General features: G+C 35.0%; 1 protein-coding gene across 1 annotated transcript in view; it reads right to left on the reverse strand.

Annotated features, from left to right (window-relative positions):
* LOC138176105 (transcription factor SOX-5) overlaps positions 1–22,427 on the reverse strand; it is a 503,378-nt gene that overhangs the window by 6,823 nt on the left and 474,128 nt on the right. Inside the window, exons 13-15 of the mRNA XM_069106851.1 lie at positions 16,637–16,745; positions 13,312–13,485; positions 84–300 (exon numbers count right to left, since the gene is read on the reverse strand). Coding sequence (XP_068962952.1) covers positions 84–300; positions 13,312–13,485; positions 16,637–16,745 — 500 coding nt within the window. The remainder of the gene's footprint in view (positions 1–83; positions 301–13,311; positions 13,486–16,636; positions 16,746–22,427) is intronic.

The following is a 22,427-nucleotide window of genomic DNA, read 5'->3' on the forward strand; positions in this document are numbered from 1 at the left end:
AAGTGAGTTTGGTATACCACTAAGTGTAATAAATATAAAGGCTTTTTCCCAATTTAGAAGAAAAAATAACGAATGAACCATACCCAACATTAAAATATTGCCTCATCTCTTGACGTCTGTTCCGCATAATTGCTTTATATTCACCAATCCTCAATTTTTTTCCATCTACGAGGCAGGTTCGCTTTGGCCTGGGCTTATACTTATAGTCAGGATATTTTTCCAGGTGCTGCTTGCTAAGTCGAGCCTGTTCTTCATAGTATGGCTGTTTTTCTAGGTTTGTCATTGCTTTCCAGCGAGAGCCTATAAAAAAAGCAGTTAGCATATTCTAACTTGGGCATCTGAAAACATCCTAAAAAAGAAAAGCATTCAGAAAAAAATGTAAATCTGGGGCTACAATATTGGTCAAAATTTGGGTATTAATAAATGGGTTTGACTTGTAGGTATAAAGTGTAAATCCTACTACTTTAAGAAGAGAGGCTTTGACTGAGTTTTTGGGATGCTACAGATGTGATGATAATTAATTTATAGTCCTATTTTTTTTGCTTATTTCATATCAGTAATTAAATCAAATTCCCCAGCAAAATATTAAAACTCTGATGTGCTCTTATAGCACACAACTAATTTGAATAGAAACATGCTTCATTTTGACATTGAATTCTGATATAATGTAAAAATCCTTTTATGTTTCATCATGCATTTCGATTGAATAGCTCAAAGGACTAGTTATTCCTTCCTTCATCTATGATACTCAGTTTACAGGCTGTAGGAGACAAGAAGGAAACAAGGAGGAACAACATGTGATCCCTGCTTTCAAGAAGCTTCTATTCTAGCGAGGAAAGAAATGACATGTGCCCAAACAAATAAAAGACAAAAAGAGGGGAATAAATAAGGGCACAAAGCAGATTTAGAGGAAGGAGACATCACGTTTCACCCTGTGTGATAATGCAAGACATTATGGGGGAAAATTATGTTGATTCTTGAAGAACAGGTAAGATTTAGATGGTAAGGGGGAAATAAGGTGCAAGAAAAAAGAAATTCAAGGTGTAAGGAATAGTCTAAACAAAGGTAAGGGGATAGAACATTCCAGGAAATGTTGGGAAATGAGATGTCCAGTTAGCTAAAGCATAGTTACGTGAAGGGAAGAAATGTCAGAGAAGTCTAATGGTATCTTTTGGCACCTTAGAGATTGATCGTCATTAAGCTGCCTATTGTGTTTTTAGACAGTTCTAACTTTTAGGAAATTTTCCTTCAAGTTGAACTAAAATCTGTTACCCATTGGTCCTAGTTCTGCTCTCTAGATCTACAAAGAATACATTTTCAATATGTTAATCTTTATTTGAATGGGGACATATTATCTCTTTTAAGTCTTCTCTTTTCAAAGAGAAACACTCCAAATATGATCCAAATGTAATGAGATATTGGCCAGTGAAAGTCCAGTCCTTATGAGCATGTGCAATCATTCTGCATAGTATAATTCACCATGTGGACTTTGGAGCATGTGCAGGTATGCTTTGACTAGTTCCTGTAAAATTACTGTGGGTCAAAAAGAGGCCTTTTGATTAATCACAGCCCAAGAAGAAAGGAGATAAAGGCTTCTTTCTTTACCCAGAGGATTGTACTATTTCATCCTCCTTACTTGAATGCAGCCAAGGAGAGAGAGGGATTGATATGGCTGGTTATTGTCTTGGGTATGCACCCTGAATTTTGGTCTAGCAGCCAATCAAAAGGTTCCTCTTTGTCACACAGTAAACAGAAAACAATCACAGAATATCTGTACGTGTTCCAAAGTCCACATGACATATTTCATCAGGAAAAACATGCTGTGCCAGCTTATAAGGACAGGGCATTTTTACTGTATGGTCCTGCAGGATAAACAAAAATTCACTAAATATTTACTAAGCACATACAATGTGCAAAAATTACTGTTGTTTCTTTAAACTCCATGAGTCAGTTTTAAGTTCCCCAGCCAACAGGCTGAGACTCCTTTGGATATGCTCCATGTTAATAAAGCACATCCAGAATTCCAGATGTGATTTGATGAAAGCAGAGCAATCATCTCCATCATTCTGTGCCTTCTCATCCCATTAATATAGCCCAAATTAGCATTAAAGGAACAATAGAGAAGTTTGTTGTAGTCATTTGCTTCAAAGTCAGGAAGCTCTGGATTCCAACCCTTGGGCAACCTTTTTTCCCCCCAGAATTTATTTATTTATTTATTTTTAGTGCCCAACATTCATTTCCACAAGATTTTGAGCTCCACATTTTCTCCCCATCCCTCCCCTTATACCCTCCCCAAGATGACAAGCATATCGATTACTCCTCCCCTCAGTTTGCCCTCTCATATATCCTCCCCCCATTCCTCCCCTTATCCTCTTCCCCCTTACTTTCTTGTAGGGCAAGATGGATTTCTATACCCCATTGCCTGTATCTCTTTTTTGGGGGGCGACTTTCTAATCTAAGTCTTTACATTGCAGAGTTTGTGCCAATCTTCATTGATGAAGGGAGTTTCACCACTAGAAGTTCACAACACCAATAAAAACACAAATTTGGTCCAAAAAAGAGATAGGATTAGTGTTTTTGAGAGTCATGCCATAATGAACCTACTTAACAGCTATAAGTCTTTCTCACATACATTTCTTTTTAGCTATGCCTGTTGTTCACTTAGTTTTCTGTCATGTCCGACTCTCTGTGACCTCACTTGGGGTTTTCTTGGCAAAGATGCTGGAGTGGTTTGCCACTTCCTTCTCCAGTTCATTTTACAGATAAGGAAACTGAGACAAACAAGGTTAAGTGATTTGCCCAGGGTCACCACAGGTTCTAAGTAGCTGAGACCAGATTTGAACTCAGATCTTCCTGATTCTAGGACCATTGCTTCCTAGTTGCCCAGTTGGAGAACCAAAACCTCAAATAGGGTCATAGAGAGTTGGAGATAACTGAAAACGACTGAACAACAACATGTGCCAACAGTGTGCTAAATACTGAAGCTACAAAGAAAGGTAAAAGCCAGTTCCTGTCCTCTAGGAATTCACATCTAATGGAGGACAGAGCATGTAAACATTTTGTGCAAACAAGCTTTATGTAGAATAAATATGAAAAATCAACAGAAGGAAGGCACTAAAATTAGGAGAGCTTAGGAGAGGCTTCCAGAAGAAAGTAGAATTTTAGCTGGTACTTGAAGGTAGCCAGGAGGCAGAGATGAGGAGGTAAAGCATTCTGGGCAGTAGGGATGGGAAGTTAGAATGTATTCTGTTCCAGGAACAATAAAGAGGCCAGTGTTACTAGATCAAAAATATTTGGCGGGAGGGAGTCCAATGTGTGAGTCTGGGTTCAGCCAGTCAGATATACAGAATATGTAGCATAGCCACCTAAAATGTATATATGGTCACAGACACACAGACACACACAGACACACACACACACAGACACACACACACACAGACACACAGACACACACACACACACGCACACACACACGCACACACACACACACACACACACACACCCTAAAGCCATCATTTCAATTAAATATGCCTACTTTCCTTCTCAAAGTTCTGCTCCTATATCTGATAATGGTATGGATATGTTTCTGTGAGATGTGAGAAGTACAGGCTTTGGCAAGGTCTATGGTGCTGGGAATACTCTGAGCAAGTAACCAGTAATAGGACCCCCATCTTGCTGATGATAGAGAAGTTTCTCATCATTAGTCTGGACACTTGTTGGTTATTTCTTTGGTTGTGGTGACCCATGAAACAATGAAAAAAATGCCTCTTCATGAAGGAACACTGCATAGATCAGGCAGACATAAATAAGTTGTGATTTATTAACAGGAAAATGATGAGATCACAAATCTATTTGAGTACTGGATTATGTCTACATTAAAATTCTATTTAAATATTCACCTATTTATAAATTATAGGCATTGCTAATATATTTATTATAATAAATATATTTATATATTACTAAATATATTTCTGTATAATACTATACATTTATTATGTATTTTAACAACAAATGTATATTAAATGCAATAAATATATAATATATTTATTATACAATGACTAAATAAAAAGTGAGAGAAATGAGCATGATGGGGTGTGTGTGTGTATTTGGTCATTTTTCAGTCATGTCTGACTCTTTATGACATCATTTGGGGTTTTCTTGACAAAGACACAGGAGTGGTTTGCCATTTCCTCCTCCAGATACATAACTTTAATAGTTTTTATTAGTTTCGAAGTAAAATTTCAACTTGAGTTAGCATATAATAATAGAGACAGGGACTGCACCTGTAATGTCATGGGCATAAGGAACTCCCAAATGAGGAAACTTCCTCCAGGTGGCAGCAGCAGGAGTTCTCTCTGGAAGACAAACCCCAGTTCCCAGGTACCACTTCTGAGTTCATAGATAAGCTAACTAGATCAACCAGAGAATATTTTCTGGCACCCTCCACCCTCGGCTCTCCCTGCCCCTTTTCCTCTAATTCAGTTCTAGTTTGGCTAAAACAAATAAAATAAAATAAAATAAAATAAAATAAAATAAAAATACAAAAAAAAACTTCTTGGGAGTTTTTTATTTTTTGCTAAATCATTTCAGTAAATTTTCCATGCAAGTTATATTTCTTGATTCTGCTGATACTGTTATGTTTATATTATAGCTCATATGGGGGAATCAGCTCATTTGCAGATAGGCATACCTATCTGCAAGTGATTAGTGTAGCCCTGCACAAATTTGAAAAAACCATTTAGGGTATTCTAAAACCATTAGGTATATTAGCTTGGAGGAGATAAACAGAATCAACTGAAGAAAAGCCCAGCCCACCTAGGAACTAATACTGTTGCTTTTGTTTGGCTTCCAGAATCATCAAAGCAAAGTTCATAAAGCTTGTTTATTCTGCTTATCTCAAGTGATAGGTAACCTCACTTTGTATTGTTAATAGCCATCTTTCCAAGATGCCTGTTTGTAAATGGGTACATTTAGTCTAGGTAATATGGCCTGAAACCATGCGGAGAAAAGGAAAATAACTATCCCTTTACCATAATTTCCTGTTAGAAATATACATATATGTATATATACATATATATGCCTAGATACTCATGTGTTATGTAGATTTATAGATGTACATAGTTCTGATTTAGAAAAACAACTCCATAAAAATCAGCCTCATTGTATGAAAGCTTATGCCTGGAGGATGCATTTATTTTATTCTTTCTATAGTTAAAAACCTCAATAGCATACTTTTTGATTTATTATTGCTTTTATATATCTATTGCTACAAGTATCATCAATATGAATCCTGCTGGTCAGGTCACATTCTCTGGATAGCTAATGCTAAACTCTTAAAGTCTCATTATCTAGCTCAATCATGGAGTATTCTCCAGATAAACACAAAAAATAATGTCCTTATGATCATTTTCAAAGCTAGTACTCCAAGGATACCAAATTATAGAATATTTTTGGAATAGGTCTACTTTGTTTGGAATCTTTTGTGCAAGGATCCTAGTATTTTGAAATGTTATAATTGTAAGGATTTATACAGATTTGGTTCAATACTGGGTCCATCTCATAAATCCTCCTGATAATAACCTCCTTCCCACCCCCCCACCCCCCAAAAAAACCCCACAACAACAAGAAAATGTTTAGCTGAAACAATAAGCTTTAGAGTATCTTTTATGGTAACAAAGAATAGAAAGCAAAGTAAATGTCCATCAGTTTGGGAATGGCTAAAAAATCCTATATGTGAATACAGCATGTTTGTACAGTAAAATATTACTGTAAGCTCTTAATAAATGCTAGTTGACTGTTATAAAAGTCAAAATTCAGGTTTAAGTTATGTTCCATGCTAAAGTGGAGGTGATGAAGACACTATTAAAATAATTTTTGTACAGCAACTTTGCTGTCCACATAGAACTGCTCACTGCAGTTCAGAGATGAATGTAAACAACCAGCTCACAGCCACCGAATTTAAAAGAAATCATACTATGCCTATAGAAAATCAGGCTTTGGGTATGGAACAAATGTAACCTATTGTGTTGCCACTGCATTTCCTATTAGTTTGGTTTTCCTTGAAATGTGCTCAAACTTTTCTGTCAAATTTAAATCTTAAAAGTAAATCCTTGGTTTTCTTCTTCCTTAATGAAGGCAGCACCTGCATTACAAGCATGTTTGTTCACCTCAAGAAAAACAGATGTTGCATATAGGCTCGGTCATGACACATAACTAAATAATACAAAACTACGTTTTTTTTTTAAACTCATTACTATAAGGAATTTTTTTAAAATAGGAAGATTTCTGTGATCTTGGAGTAAAAAAAATGAGAACTATAAGAATATACAGATGATGACTACAACAATGAAAACATGAAAAGATAATTAAAGGGAAGCTTTAATTGGAAAACCATCGATGGTTCTAAAGAACAGACAACAAAACCTCTCTCCTTCACAGCAGAGATATAAAGGGCTGCTAGGGCAGAAGCTTCTCTCTTAGAAATTTCTCTTCTTATAGTTCTTGTTACTGTAAAGTTAGACTAGATCCAATATTTCTTAGGATTGTTGTGCCAAAGTATCTGATGCAGAGATTCCAAGTTCTCATTGTTAGTGGATAACCCACTTAGAGAAGTTGACAATCCAGTTTTCAAATGGAGACATGACTTTGCATAATGTTAGACTATGGCATGTGGCTCTAGAATGAAAAGCTAGCAAACAAAATGCATACTATTTATCTTGTGTCCCATGCATATTTGAGTCATGACGTGACATGATAAATGAATATATCCATTATAAATGAGTATGTTTGATAGATAAACCCAAGAACTTTTGTATTTTTAATTCAGAGTACATATTGAAAAATTTATTCACCAAAGCAGTAGATATGACTTCCAAAAAGTCATCCAGAAAGAAATTAAAGAAATTACGAAGGAATTAGAAGTTTAAAAATTAAATATGTAGATCACAACCTGAAATCAGGGTTGTGTTCAAGAGTTGGCTCTGATACTTATTAGCTGTGTGATCATGGGAAATTCAGGTAAGCCTTCCTAACTTTAGTGCTCTAGAATGCAAAAAATGAGGGTAATAATTTTGGTACTATATGCCTCACAGGGTTGTTATAAAGAAAGTTTTACAAATGTAAAACACTGAGGCATTATTATTGCTGTTATCTTCTGTGGAACATTTCACATTTAATTGTGTTTCTAATTTCATAGTTTACAAATTCATCAGATTTTTATGTTGTCTCCCACAAGAATGATGCAGTAATTATTTTCTATTGATTATTACTTTACTTTGTCTCAAGCATTGTATTTTCCAGCCAAACTGGCCTCTTTGCTTTCCCACACATGACATTGTTTTCTGCCTCTGTCCTTCTGAACAAGCTATTTTCCATTAGATCTTAACTCAAGGATCAAATCCTACAGGAGACCTTTAATGACTTCTCCAATGTCTAATGCTTTTTCCAGACTCCTTCAAAAGAAATTACTTTGTATTTGCTCTATATGTACCTAATACATACTTATCTATATCTATTTCTCTATACATCCATGCTAATGGAATATAAATTCCTTAAGTGAAGAGAATTTTTCCTTTTTTTCAGTCCTTGCATATATTTCCAATAACATAGTAGGTGCGTAATAAATTCTTGTTGAATTGAATTATTAGTGGTAGTAAATGCCTATTATGTTAATTTCTTTTTTTGGATTGGATGTATAGTCTTGTGGATGGCTCACATGGTGTGATTATCTCCACTTTATACACGTGAAATAATTTTTTTCAAAAGACATTGTTGATACTATGGCAAAAATTCAAGATTTCTGACAGTCTGGTCTGTGTTTATTCCATTAGAATATACTGGTACTAAATGTTTTATTCTAAGTTCTTTAAGGAAGCTTCAAAGGCAAGTATCATCATTTCAGCGTGTTCTATCCTTTGATTTCTCTTGTTAAAAATAGCATTTGTCATATTGTAAAGAAATGTGTTTTGCTTCAGAAGCCCAATTCTTGTAAAAATAAAAAGGTTGATTATCATTGATAGGTATTTCAACATAATTTTTATGATAGATATAAATAGAGTAATTTTTTGATGTATTTAATACAGAATAACTAGAAAGTAGATTTTTTTTCCTGGATGTTTTCATATCAGAGTAGATTTCCATAGTCTGTGTATACAAAAAGCCAAATCATTCTAACTGAGTATATTTTTTGTGTATTATTTACATGATACCCTAAATTTTTACTCTGATGATATGTACTTGTAGATTAACTGATAAAAATAGAGTCTTCACAAATATATTACTTCAGTGTAGCATCCATGTAGAACACTACATGACTGGAAACTTGAGAGGGTATTATTCTAGTAACTAAAAAATTGCAAGGCAACACAACTAATCAAGGTAAAGTAAAGTACACATAAGGAAAAGCATACTATACTGAAACATAGTCATTATAATGCAAATAGATTTGTAATCATAACCTACTGGTTATTATTTCTACCAAATTTCATTAGGTCCTCATAGTGAGCTTGTGAGCTGGGCAGGAAAGGTCTTATAATCCCCAATTTACAGATGATGAAAGAGGTTTTTGAGAAATTATGACTTTCCTAAGGAAACAAGACTATTAAATAGTAGAAGCTTGAAGAAGAACCTTTCTTCTGACTCTTAGTCCAGTAATCTTTCTATATCTACTGCATATAATTCTTGGCTTCAAAAGCAAGTCACTAGGCATTTTTACAATGAAGTTTGCTACTTTTGCAAATGCTGATTAAAGATTACTAGTATATTTAGGAAGTGAGGAACATAAAAGAAGGATTGGGCCTTTGGGGGTAAAAGATGGCAATTATATACCTTGGCATTACAGCTTTCCAAAGAGGAAAGAAGTCATTCTTTCTTGCATACATGGAAAATGATAGCAACAGTATGGTTACTAGTGATTTTAAATACCATACTGTACTTAGGAAGTTTCTAAATGTTTATTATCTAACCATCAGGCAATCTCTAAAATGTGTAGCTCAGTTTAGTTACCTACAAAAATATTTAAAATCTTTTTTCTCTGTCCCATAAGGTTATTGCAAGATATTTGAATCTTTTCATTATTAATCACAAATTAAAATCTGAGAAATACCCTTTGGAGAGAGGTGATTGCACAAAGAAATTGCTATCTTCCAAGTATGAACTTCATTTATAAAGAAAACTAAAATCACATAAACTTTTAGAACAAAAAAAAAAAGGATTTTCAATATCAGCTATTCAGAAATGATTCAGACAATGCCAGGCACCTTTGAAATATCCCAGGAAGCACGTTGCTATACATTTAGATGTAATTTGTATATCGGGGAAAAATAGGAGAACAAAATAACAAAATTACTTGATAATGACAAGTACAACCTTTGTCACCTCTTTGGCATCCTGGGATATAGTTTTGGTAACCAACTACATTGACAACATGCCTTGGTGCCAGGAAATGATTCCTGGGAATTTTTATGGGTATGACTAGTCCCAAAGTACTTTAAATATAACTATGAAATAAATGCAGACATTTTCAAAATCACATAGTATAATGGGGTAAATTTCTGCTAACTATATAAGTCATATTTCTGTTTTTTTGGTCACGCTATACTTCATATTTTCTAAATATCCCTTGAAAAACATTGACCCATTCCCAGCTATTTTCAGTGGAAACAAAATTCCTGTGACCCCTGCACAAAGCTTTGGTACAATTCCCTCCAAACAAACCAAGAATGGATGGTGAAAAAGCCATTTTAGATACCTCACAAAGAGATGAAAATACCTACTTGATCTGGGAGTCTCTAGTTACTCACCCTGGGCCAGTTAAGAGGGACCTGCTGATTTCAAAAGATTGGTCTTTTGCAATCAAAAGGAGACCTTTGAAATATGTTTGTCAAGGAGGACATTCGGGTATTTCTCTTGATTGCAAAGGAAGAAGGTTCAAACCAGGAAATAATATTTGATGTTCAAAATAAAGGAAACATCTCACATTGTCTTAAAGAGCCCCCTTTTCCTCCTAAAGCTGACAACAAAACAAGGAAGAGCTAGGACTGAGCTACACTGTCTGTCACCTCTATGGGGTCTGTAATGAATTTGCACATTTTACTCCAACTACTGTATGTCTAATCAAAAAAAGATGTCCCTGTATCCCCCTGATCTAGCGCCAAACAGTAAAAGGTGATTCCTTATGTTAACAATTTCAGCAGAATGGCTTATTAAAACCAGATTTTAGGGTATTATAAAATGCTTAGAAGCCCTTTAAAATGTCAACTAGGATCCCCAGAGACCACGTAAAATGTCAACCCAGCTCAAGCGCCTGTTTTAAGCAGAATGAATTAGCAGCGTGCTGTCGGAGGTTGTTATCCAAAACAATCAAGCTCTCTTTGTACTTTCTATATGAAATGGGCCACTCACTCAGAATAATCTTGTAGATTTCCATAGATGACTTATTTATTTAGGACTAAATATTGAGGCCATCCCCTCTATAGAGACCCTTGTTAATCTGCTTTGTATATAAATGGTATCTCTGTAATTAACCCTCAAAAACTACTAAATTTAGGCGATATCCTTTTCTTATTCTATGAAAGGGTATCTGACATGACTAAACTATTCTACTGAAATTATAGTATGCCCTATTTAAAATATATATATATATATATATATATATATATATATATATATATATATAGTGTTATCTTTCTTGTTTCATTTAAGGATTTTGGAATATTTCACAAAATATCATTTTTTTTGTTAATACTGTAGTACCCCTTATTCTAAATAACACACAATCTCAGAAGTCACCAAGTACAACCTATACTTGAGTAAGAAATCCACTCTGTAACATAACTGACAAACGATTATCTAGACTTTGCTGGAAACCCTGCAGTGAGAGGGAAGTCATCATCAATTGATTAGACATCTCCAGGTGTTACAAAGTTTTACCTTAAAACAAGCTTAAATTTGACTCTTTTTACCTTCCAACTTTTTCCTCTAATTTTTCCTGAGCCAAGCATAGTAAATATGACCCCTCTACAATAGGACTACCCTTCAAATACTGGAGACCATTTATCATTCAACCTGATAACAAAGTGTCCTGTTTTTGAGTAAGCATCCTGAAATGATCTCATCCTCATCTACAATGATTCTAGGGCACTTTACAATCTTGACTGCTTACCTTTACAATTTAACAGCCCTTCTTAAAATTTGGTGCCCCAAACTGAAGATAATTCAGATATGGTCTGACCAGAGAGAATAATACATTGGATCTTAGGGATTTCCTTAGGCCTGGAAACTATGCCTCTCTTTAATTTCCATAATGCATTGTTGACTCATTGATCTTCTAGCCTACTAAACTCCCAAACAAACCATTATCTTTATCTTTCCTCTTATGGTATTTGTGAAGTTGGTTTTTATGAACTCCAGCATAAGACTGTACATTTGTCCTTATAAACTTTAAAGAATTTCTTTGAATAATGACTCTGAAATGTTGACTACAGACTTGGTAAACATTCCATCTATTCCCTTATCCAAGCAACAAAGGATCAACCACAGATCCCTATAGGGTTCTCCATTGGCTGCCTCTTTCCTAGGTGACATTAAAACATTAATGACTACTTTTTGGTTCTGGTTATTTAGCCAATTATTAATCTATTACATGCATATTTTCTACCCCATATCTTTCCCTATTTTTTTTTTTTTTGCTTTTTGGAGGGCAGTTGGGGTTAAACAACTTGCCCAAGGTCACACGGTTAGTTTTTGTGTTAAGTGTGTGAGTCCAGATTTGAACTGAGGTCCTCCTAACTCCAGGGCCCGTGCTCCATTCACTGCGTCACCCTCTTTTTCACAGGAAAAGAATGAGGGATTTTGTCAAATGCTTTGCTAAAATTAATGTTATATTTACAATCTAGTAACTATTAAAAATTAAATTAAATGAGAATACAGTGAATTGTTCTTTCTGAAGTCATGCTGGCTCTTTGTGATCCTCACTTAATTTTCTATTCTAGATATTCTAGAGTTTTCCCAGGAACTGATGTCAAATTCACTGGCCTATAGTCTACATGATCTATTCTCTTTGAGAAAAAGTTGGGACTTCTGGTTTTCTCTAGCCCCGTATTCCCTCCATTACTTGTAATTTCTAATTCAACAAAAAAACTATTTTAATTAAAAAAAAACATACAATCAAAAAAATTGGAAATGGGTCATATGTATGTACATACATATGTATATATATATATACACAAACACATGTACATAAATATACACACATTCACAATGGGTTAATTTATGTTTCTAATCATTTCATTTATTGTTCTATAAATCTATTTTTCAAATGAACCAGAGTTCTTTTATATAGAAAAAGAAATTTTTAAAAGACATCAAAATATTTTACATACACATGTAACCCCTCCCTCCCAACTTAGATGCAGTGACAGAGATTATATACTCATAGAGGGCAAAAGCATTTGTTCAATGTCTGCTGCTTGGAACCTTACTTAAAAATATGACTTAACAAGTGATATTTAATGGCAACTATATTAGCATTAGATTCTTTCCTCAACCAGAATCCTATGTTAAGACCCTTTCTTTATATACTTACTATGTGTAATACTTATTACTTTGTAGCCTTGAGAGACATTAATTGCTTGCTATTTATTTTCCAAATAGTAATTTACTGGTATAATATAATGTTTATTTTCTGTTTTCATGATGAGCTCTTAGAAGACTGAAATATATTTGTTTAACTTGTTCATGATGAATATTTTATGATGACATTGATGGCAGTGATAGAAAGAAAGGGCATGGAGGCAAAAAGGAGAGGAGTGGAAAAATTTCTCTCTTGTTTTCCTGGGACTTCAACTGAGATCTTAACTTAAACAGCTTTCTTTAAAAAAGGGTGGATTTCCTATTTCTGTATACAAATGCGTGAATGTACCTTTGTTTCTGTCGTTTCCATATTACACTGAAAGCTGCAAAGGTTGAAAAGGTGTTTTTTTTTTAATTCTGCAAATATGGTCAAGGCTAGAAAGAAATAATAGTGTATTTTATATACACATAATTTATGTAGATATATATCTCTGTATATCTATATTCATCACTGAAACTGGTGGAAAACAAGAACCAAATTAGTTATGGAAGCAATTTTCTTCTCACAGTTCAAATTTTAGTATGAAGTATATTATCAGAGGAAGAAACCCCCAGTATTTATGTATATTCTTTATATTAGCAGGTAACCTGAATTTTTCTGGCCTGCAAATCTTTTTACAAACTGTAAAAACTGCAAATTAAAAGTATGCTCATTTTAACTATTACTAATCTACCTCTTACCTAGTATCTTGCTGATGTTGGAATTGTGCATGTCAGGAAAGGCTTGAAGGATTTTCCTCCGTTCATCTTTAGCCCATACCATGAAAGCATTCATGGGACGCTTGATGTGAGGTTCATTGCTCCCACGCCCTCTGGATTCCCGATAAATTCTGGACTCTGAGACCCCAGCACTTCCTAAAAGAAACAAACAAAACCACACAAACACACACACACACACACACACACACAGAGTGAAAATTATTACAAGTTTTTGTTTACATTTTGGGAACTCTCTTATGCGAATTTGAAGATCTTTTGAACCCCTTTTCTATTAAAAACTTTTCAGGTTTTGGGGATATGTTTTAATCAGGTCTAGTGTTATTAAACAGTATATTAATGTTTTGAATCATATTGTAACATTTCTTCCTTTACTTCTATAGTCACATGACAGTTGTCTGTTCTATGATTTCCTTCTCTGAGTTGGATGTGGCACCTTTGGATTGGGGACAGCAAACCATAATTAGGGTTTATAATAATGTAATAATATTAATTATTTTTATTAATTAATTAATAATATAATAATATAATTTTCAGAAATAATGAAAAAGTTAAAAGTCCTTTTTTTCTAGCATGAAAAATACAAATCTAGTTAGTTTTGAGTGAAACATAATTATGGAAGAGGAAATTATAGAGGAACTTAAAAGGTTGCTATATACCTAAGAGTACACGTAACTTGTTTCTATGCATGGCTTCTTTAAAATATAGTTCCACTAGATGAATATTTGAAAACAAAATGCAAGAGGTCTTAGCTAATAAGTGACAAACACACATCTCTAGTATGTGTTTGAATTTCATTTATTTATTTGAAATAGCATGCTTGTAAATGCACAAAATGGCATAGTAATGATAGACTATAAAGTGAAATAGACATCTGAAAGTGATAGGGAAAAGAGCAAATGCATTAACATGTAGTTACATATGCAAAATACATAACCATAGCTTCGAAATATATAAAACTATTCACTTAAGTAGTTTTCCCTCCTATCCGCTGAATTAATCTGAAGAAATTGTATAAAATAAGCATTTCTTCAGAGCAACTCAGTTGGTAGAAATTCAGTAAACTAGATTTTATCAGTGTTAAGTCAGCCTTACAGTGTTAGGTACCTTTGGAAGTCACATTAACTCCTTTAGGTACTGAAGTACTATTGCATATTAGTACTCATTAAGTTACTGTCTCATTACACTGATGGTCTCACATAAGTTAATACGGTTTCCAGGGATGCCTCACTTAGATGATGAATAAAAAGAATGAAAACTCCGATAGTTCTTAAAACACCATGCAACTGGTTCTCAATGACTACATTTACAACAGATGCATCAGATCTGCCACTTTCTTGATCTATGAGAATAACAGAGTGAAGTTTGGTAGATTCTAATACTTCAGTTAGTCATAAATTAACTCCTTGCATTTCTTTGCATTTTCCCTAAAGAAACTACTGCAATTCACTGTGACCAGAAGTTCACTGCAGCAACATATCTAGAAAGAAGAATTTTTGAGGTCAAAGAATCCATAGTTATTAACTAGACCTAGGCCAAATAGGAATTTTTCATTTTCTTTTATGTACAGCCATTTTATATTCATGATGTGATCTCTGACTTCATGAAAGTTTGAGGGCATATAAACATACCTGAATGTTTTTTAAGAGAAGAAAAATCTTTTTGATGTTTTAAAACTGATGACCATTGAGGTAGATCTCAGAGTAGTTACAGAATTTACATTTACAAAATACATTAAAAATAAACAATCTTCTTTTTAGTGACAAAAATAAGTTCATCTTTTAAAAGTGGCTTTTGTCATGATGGCCTTTGTGTGTGTTGTCAAACCTTATAGTGCTACTGATTTGTTAATTTCTTCTTAGGGAAGTAAGGTTAAGTGATGGATCAATCTATAATTATAATCACCATCATCATCATTGACAATATGTTGAAACTGAAAGTGTGACTACGTTTTGGAATATATACAAAATGATAAAAATGTCAGACTTTTTTCCTTGTAACTTTTGAAAAAAGGCTTGAATCATGCCCCTATCTCCTCCATCCCTGCTTCCCCCCAAGCCAAATATACATTTATATGAAACAACATACATTATGTATGAAACAACCAGTTAAGTAAAACTTTTTGTTTTTGCCTCAATCAGCCATAAAATTACTTGAGTTCTATTTTTAATTGCTTAGTGTAGACTTGCTCTTAGAGCAGGATTAGACAAAAGCAAAAAACAGGTGAACAATGGGTATATTCTGAGGGCTGCTGCAAAGTCTTATCTGACTTAGACTATCTTCCCTACTGGCTTGCCATGGTGCTGGCTCCCTTGCTATCCAGCCTTCCTATTATTCTAAGGCATCACTCTGGGGCAGACAATAGAGACAGGGGCAGTGTCTCTAGAAAGACAGTTAAAGTGTACATATATTGCATGATACAGGAGATAGATTCCTAGTCATAAGTGTAGGATAAGTGGAATTGACTTCTTCCTCCACTAATGAGTGTTTCTGATTTGACTACTTGTCACCTTGGAGAGCTTAAAAAGTACAAAGAGCTTGATAGAAGATACAAGATAGGGGAGTTTCAACATGAGTTATGGGGAACATAAACCTAGATAGCTGCTGTGACAGCTTGAGTAAAGGAACAAGAAGATGGTAGTCGCTCAAAGTATAGGATGGTGTTAAAATACAAATAGAGTATTCAAAATTAGGAAGTAAGTGGAGTTCCTAAAGATAAAGTTTGATGACTGACAGCCTTTACGTAGTGTGTGTTTATAGCAGATGTTGTGTTAATATAACAAAAATTCATTTACATGACCTCGTTTATTTCATAGACTGATAGACTCCTAGAGCTTGGTGGGTACTTTCATTAGAGGACATTGATCTAATGTCCTTATTTTACAGAAGAGGAAACTGGCTCCGAAAGATGAAACAATTGCCTAAGGTCATATAGTGAGTTAATGGTACAGTTGGTACTAGAAACCAGATCTGACTTTCAGTCTAATACTCTTTCCATTACTTTGTTTGGTTTTGACTTGTCATTTTTGTAACTGGAAATGTATCCTGTTCAGGCATTGTTCTGGGTAAAAGACATGTATAAGTCACAAAAATAAGCCACGGATATAAAACTCTGGAAAATGTGTTGTAGAAATAAGGAATGTAAAAAAACAACAACAACAAACAAACAAACAAAGAAATAAGGAACGTAGGAATGAGATGATCCTTGTTGTTAAAAAAAGCATTTGCATTTGGTTGCAATAAGTAGACCCCCTCTGCACATTACTGGAAACAAATAATTTTCACCAACCATCAGAATCTCCACTCATATTGAAATCCATCATAGCATGGCTGAATTTTCCTTCTTCATTCTGTTTCACTGCTAGTTGCTGAGTCAGACTCTCTAGTGTTGTTTTGTCCTGAAAAACAATAATGATGAGATAAATGTAGTTGTGGGGAATGTTCAGAAGCAAAATAATCAGGTCATCTACCAGATGGGGAGAATGAGGGTAAATGATCCAGGTGATTTCTCAAGGAATTTCAGGTTGTACAAACTCTTATGGAGGTTTGGAATTTATGTTTGGTATGACTAAGGATACAAACGTTTGGCTCATTGGATCCAAACTTCCCAAATCACAAAATGCGCATAGAAATCTCATGGAAGCAACCTGCTTTTTGACATTTCAAATGTCTGCTTCATTTCCAGCCAGACTGTTGAAGTATAGATATGGCATTGGGCCCAAAGAGAGTCCTCCAATAGTCAGGTGACTAAATAATAGAAACATAATTCACAGTAGTGCCCTCTGTTGCCATCTCCCTAAATGCCATCTGCATTCTTCATGCAAGGGTAATGAAGATGCTTAAATATTCATTGCTAATTGCTTGTCAAGTCTCTGTACATCAAATGTGAATGCCTAGTACTTGGACCACAATTTGATTTGGACTGCTAAGCCAAAATATTGAATTGGCGAATTGTTTGAGACACAAATATACAAAAATTAGATCTGTAAAGACTTCAAGTCATTTAAAAGCATACAGATTATGATTTGCATTCATGTAGAACATGCCACTACAAGCTATCCTTTTAATTTTTTTGGTAAGAAAAATGTTAGATCTTAAATTTATTTATGTTGAACATGGCACTGTATCAGATTAGGAAAGTGGTTTATTTTAAGGACACTAGAAGCCTGCAATGGTCAATTTAAATCTTTTTCTTATCTCTTCAGTATTATCCAAAGGGAGGTAGGTTTCCATTATAATTCTAAGATGCAAATTGAGTCATTCAATTTGGGGCACTTTTTTTTTCTTTTTCTGATGGTTAACTCCATTTTCTGAAGTATATTTGTTTATAGTCTGTGTGGATGAACTGCATACATTATATTCTATGCTTGTACAGTTAGAAAAGACACTCACAAATGGAAATGTCCTATGAGAAACCTCCTCAGATAATTTATTTTTCATGTACAAGATCCAACTAAAACCCCACTAAGAACAAATGAGAACAGTTTTTTGAATCCCTAACACATTGGTTGAGTTTTCCTTAAGAAGACTCATAACTACACAATTGCTGAATAAAGACATTTTAAAACAATGACATTATGTCCTCTTCATCACTGATATTTACCTAGGATGCAGTAAGAATTTTTAACAGTTCTAAAGAAACTTTGTAGTTAAACTGAAAGTAGAAAGAAGTTTAACTTAACTTGATTGACCTAGAACTGCCAGAGTTAAAACAGATTAAGCAATTTCGAGTATAAAGAGTTTACCTAAAAAGTACTTTTTTGAAATCGGAATTTTCAACTATTTGATATGCTCAAAGTTTCTTTTGGTTGGGAGGGTTGGATAGTATTGAGTTTGATTTCAACAGTACCAAGGCCACTAGCTGAACAGATGTCTTTTTGCAGTAAATGCAGCTCTTAAGACAGAAAGCAGCTACATCCAAAAGCACATTCCATCAACATGATATGATAGTCCCTGGGTCAATGAATAGTGTTCTGTTCTATCTATGGAAAACACACTGGGTATGGATCATCCATCAGATTCTGATTTAACAGTCTATAGGGCTTTTAATGTTACATATTTTCTAGAGATTTTCCCATTCTGAAGGGCAGTTTTTCAGAACACTGAAGAAAAATGAAGGAAGTAAGAGTAGAAGAAAGAAATGTCAGGCAAATACTGAGATTCTGAGCTCAGCTCTGTGGGTTTTGTTCTGTCTTAACAAAAAGCTGGAATGAGCAAGTGATCAGAGGGGGAAAGTCACACTCAGTTTTTAGCAACAAGGTGACCTCTAACCTACCACTACTAAAACATGCAGTATAATGAAATAATTCAATTAGTCACTGTAAAGTGGAAGTTAAGATAATTCTCAGAGGATGTCACTGTGAAACAGTAGATGTCAAAACAGTCAGCTGTGCTTTTCTTCTGCCCCTTTGCGCTGTGACTTTAGTTAACCCTCGGGCACACAGAAAGGGAAATGGAGGGAGGAGGAGGTGGAGAACATGCCATGTGCCTTTAATTATGATACATTACAACAACACGTGAATCTGAATGGTGAGGTTGCCAGACTTCAGCAAACACTAGCTGAGATTAAAAGAAGAAGACAGCTATGTTTTGGTATAAGGGTGAAACAGTTTCTTAACCCAAGTAGAGAATAATTATATAATTCCACATGAAAACTGTCACTATACTGAAAGTTAAAAAAAAATTACATAGGAGAGACTGGGTGATGTGTGAACAGCCAGAAGATAGAGCTGACTTTACAACAGTCCTGAAGGATTTAAACTTAAATGAGATATGAGGTGAGAGGAAAGGAAGTGAATTGATTACAATGTCACGTGAAGGCTATGGTTATTTATTGAAATACAAATGAAAACCAGCACTGGCTTAATGAGTAGGAAGCACAAGTGTACTGAGAAGGCCTCTGCTCTCCCCCAACCAGGTGCCACTGTACTTGAAATTGCATCACTGTAGAGTCAATTTGGCCTCTTTTGACAGCAGTAAATAAGGTGAAGAAAGAGAAGGCTTCCTTCTAGGGCACTGATATCCAGGGTAGGAGTACAGCCACCAAAGGATATGGTACGGCAGTGTAAAGCCAAGCACGAGCAGCAGATCTGCCAATATTATTTAGAATCTCAATTTATATCAACATTTATGCTGAATAGTTTTGAGAAAAACTAGCCAGATAGGTGATGCAGTGGATAAAGTGCTAGGCCTGGAGTCAGGAAGACTCATCTTCCTGAGTTCAAATCTGGCTTCAGACACTTACTAGCTGTGTGACCCTGGACAAGTCATTTAACCCTGTATGCTTCAGTTCCTCATCTGTAAAATGAGCTGGAGAAGGAACTGGCAAACCACTCCTGTATCTTTGCCAGGAAAACCCCAAGTGGGGTCACAAAGACTCTGACACGACTGACAAATGAGTGAACAACAGCCAAAGAGAGTCACTGCTTCATAATATCAAGTGTGATAATTCAGCCACTAAAGTTTTGAAGGAAAACTAAATTCATTTGTATAAATATATAATTTTTTTAGGAAAATAATTGTCCTATACCCAAGTTCATTATAAATTCTGAAAGAACATCTCTAATCATGATGCTGGTTTCCCTGATCAGAAAACAGAACTAGTGTTTTCTAATGGGGAAAAAATGTAAGTATTATTATTGTCTAGGTGAATAAGTTACTATGTTAGAGACAAGGTTTCTATCATTGCTTCTCCATTTACTTAGATGAATAAACCTAGAAATGATACTTAAATATGTGCTGCAGTTGTCCCTTCTATAAAATGGATATAGACTATGTTCTATATTTGTATGACTATACATATGTATCCATCCATACATATATATATATATATTTCTACATATTTTATGTATTCTTTCTATATTATAAATCCTTATGCAGCATTCTATATTTGTGTGGGATGTAAAGATATATAACTATAGATTACATATATGAGGAAAGATACATTCATCTACTTGAAAAAAGAGCAACATAATTTCAAGATATGTTATTTATTAATGTTCATAGTTACAATTTTTCAAATAAATTCAAGGTGGAAAGTTGTACATAGGAATTTTTATTTTCTAAGAGATAATTTTCTTCCTTTCATTTTTGCTTTTTGGAGGGCAGAGGGCAGGGCAATTGAGGTTAAGTGACTTGCCTAAGGTCACATGGCTAGTAAGTATTAAGTGTCTGAGGCCAGATTTGAACTCAGGTCCTGACTTCAGGACCTGTGCTTTATTCACTGTGCCACCTAGCCGCCCCACAAGAGATAATTTTCTTAAATAAATGTGGCACCGTTTCCCTGAGGCTCAATGATCATGTTTGTGGCTTGTCTGCTCTCTTGGTTTCCTCTTCCTCTTTTCTTTTCTCCTCCAGAAAATTTGCTTATGAGCACTAGTTGAATTATGTATATGTTGTGTTAGGCACATAGTAGACACTCAATAAATATTATGTCCTGCCCATCTTTATATCCCTCTTAATTTCTTGAATAGAGTCACTTCCTAGTAAATGTTTTCTGAAGTTAAATATAATTTACATAAATAATGTAAAATGGTCTATGTTTGTAGGCATGCATGTACAGAGAGAAATACTGAGGATTGTCCTTCTCTAGAAGATTATGGTCCTTCTTGCTAGTGTTCATACAACTATATTGATCAGTTACTTAATGGATTTGGGGTAAGCCCTTCTCAGAAAACTTGTAGGTAGTTTCTGACAGAAACAAAGAAAAGAGCTAGTGTTGGGTTCTCAACCACAGAAGGACCTGGAGAGCAATGTCTGTGCTGAAAAGTGCTCTGCGTGCCCCTCCCCCCCATGAGAAAAACAGCTTCAAGGAAAGAAAAGGCACCATGATAACACAAGGAAGAAAGGAAGTGAAAGGCATATGCTTCTGTAGCAGTGAACACCGTATTGCCAAGGAATAGGAGGGCAGGGAACCATGATCCTCTTTCTCTTCCCAGATATACCTGTAACTCTATGGATTTTACGTCGTGCTTCATCTGCCTTCTCAACCTTGGACATTCCATTCCTCTACCTCTCTTCTTTCATCGGCAAGCTCTTTCTGGGGCTTACATTTTGGGGATGGACCCAGGCCAACCGTGCTTCATTCTCCTTCTGGCTGTGCTTTTGCTTCCCCAGACTTTGGCATCGTACTAGTACCTCCCGTGTCCCCCTGCCCATGTGTGTTATTTTCCTCCATTAGCATGTTAACTCCTTGAACACAGGGAATGTCTTTTTTTTTTTTGCTTAAATTTGTATCCCTAGTACATAGCACTGTGAACTGCATATAGTAAGTGCTTAATCAATGTTTATTGCCTGCCTGGTACAAAGAAACAATAAAGCATTACAAGAGGAAACCCACGTGTACTGAGGAAGAGTGAAACACAGTGGCAGGATATGAGAGAGCAAAGGTATAGGAAGAAGGCAATGTATTCCATTTGGGACATAATGAATTTGAAATAGCTTTTGGTCTCTGAACATGCACTATAATTCACCGCCTGCATACCTTTGTTCTTAGTATTCTCTCTGTTCCTCCATCTTTTCAATTATTGAATTAATATGTTTTTTTTTTTTAATCCAAGTCATATATCTCTAGGAAGTTTCTGATCCTTATAGTCTGGCCTACCAAACCCTTTACCCACAACCACTTGGTTTTGTGACAACCTTACCTATCAGTTTTCACAGAGCAAGTTTCTAATGAATTTATTATGTAATATCAATCATTATTGTCTGTGTTGCTCTTAACCTTTTGCTGGACTATGAGCTCCCTGTCTTATTTAATTAAACTTTGAATATCTTCCAGTGTCCATTACAGTACTCATAAAGCACTTAGTAAATGTTTGTTGAATGAATCAAAATTTTTAAATGCCAAGTTTTGTGCAGTGGATTAACTATGAGTATTATGGGAATTGATAGAACAGGAATGCCAGAGGTGGCAGGAATATTCTGAGAAGACTGTTGAAAAGGTAGTTTGAACCAGACTTTATAGAGATGCTGAGGATCTGGATGGATGGATGGGAAAAGGTGGGCATTCCTGATGAGACAGACTTTGTAGGCAAAGCCCCCAGGGTTGTGTGCAGGGATTTATGGGATGACAAGTAGGT

This window comes from Petaurus breviceps, unplaced genomic scaffold (assembly GCF_028583685.1).
Source record: "Petaurus breviceps papuanus isolate PSGF00001 unplaced genomic scaffold, PetGlider_PUasm1.0 81, whole genome shotgun sequence".
Taxonomy (NCBI): Eukaryota; Metazoa; Chordata; class Mammalia; order Diprotodontia; family Petauridae; genus Petaurus; species Petaurus breviceps.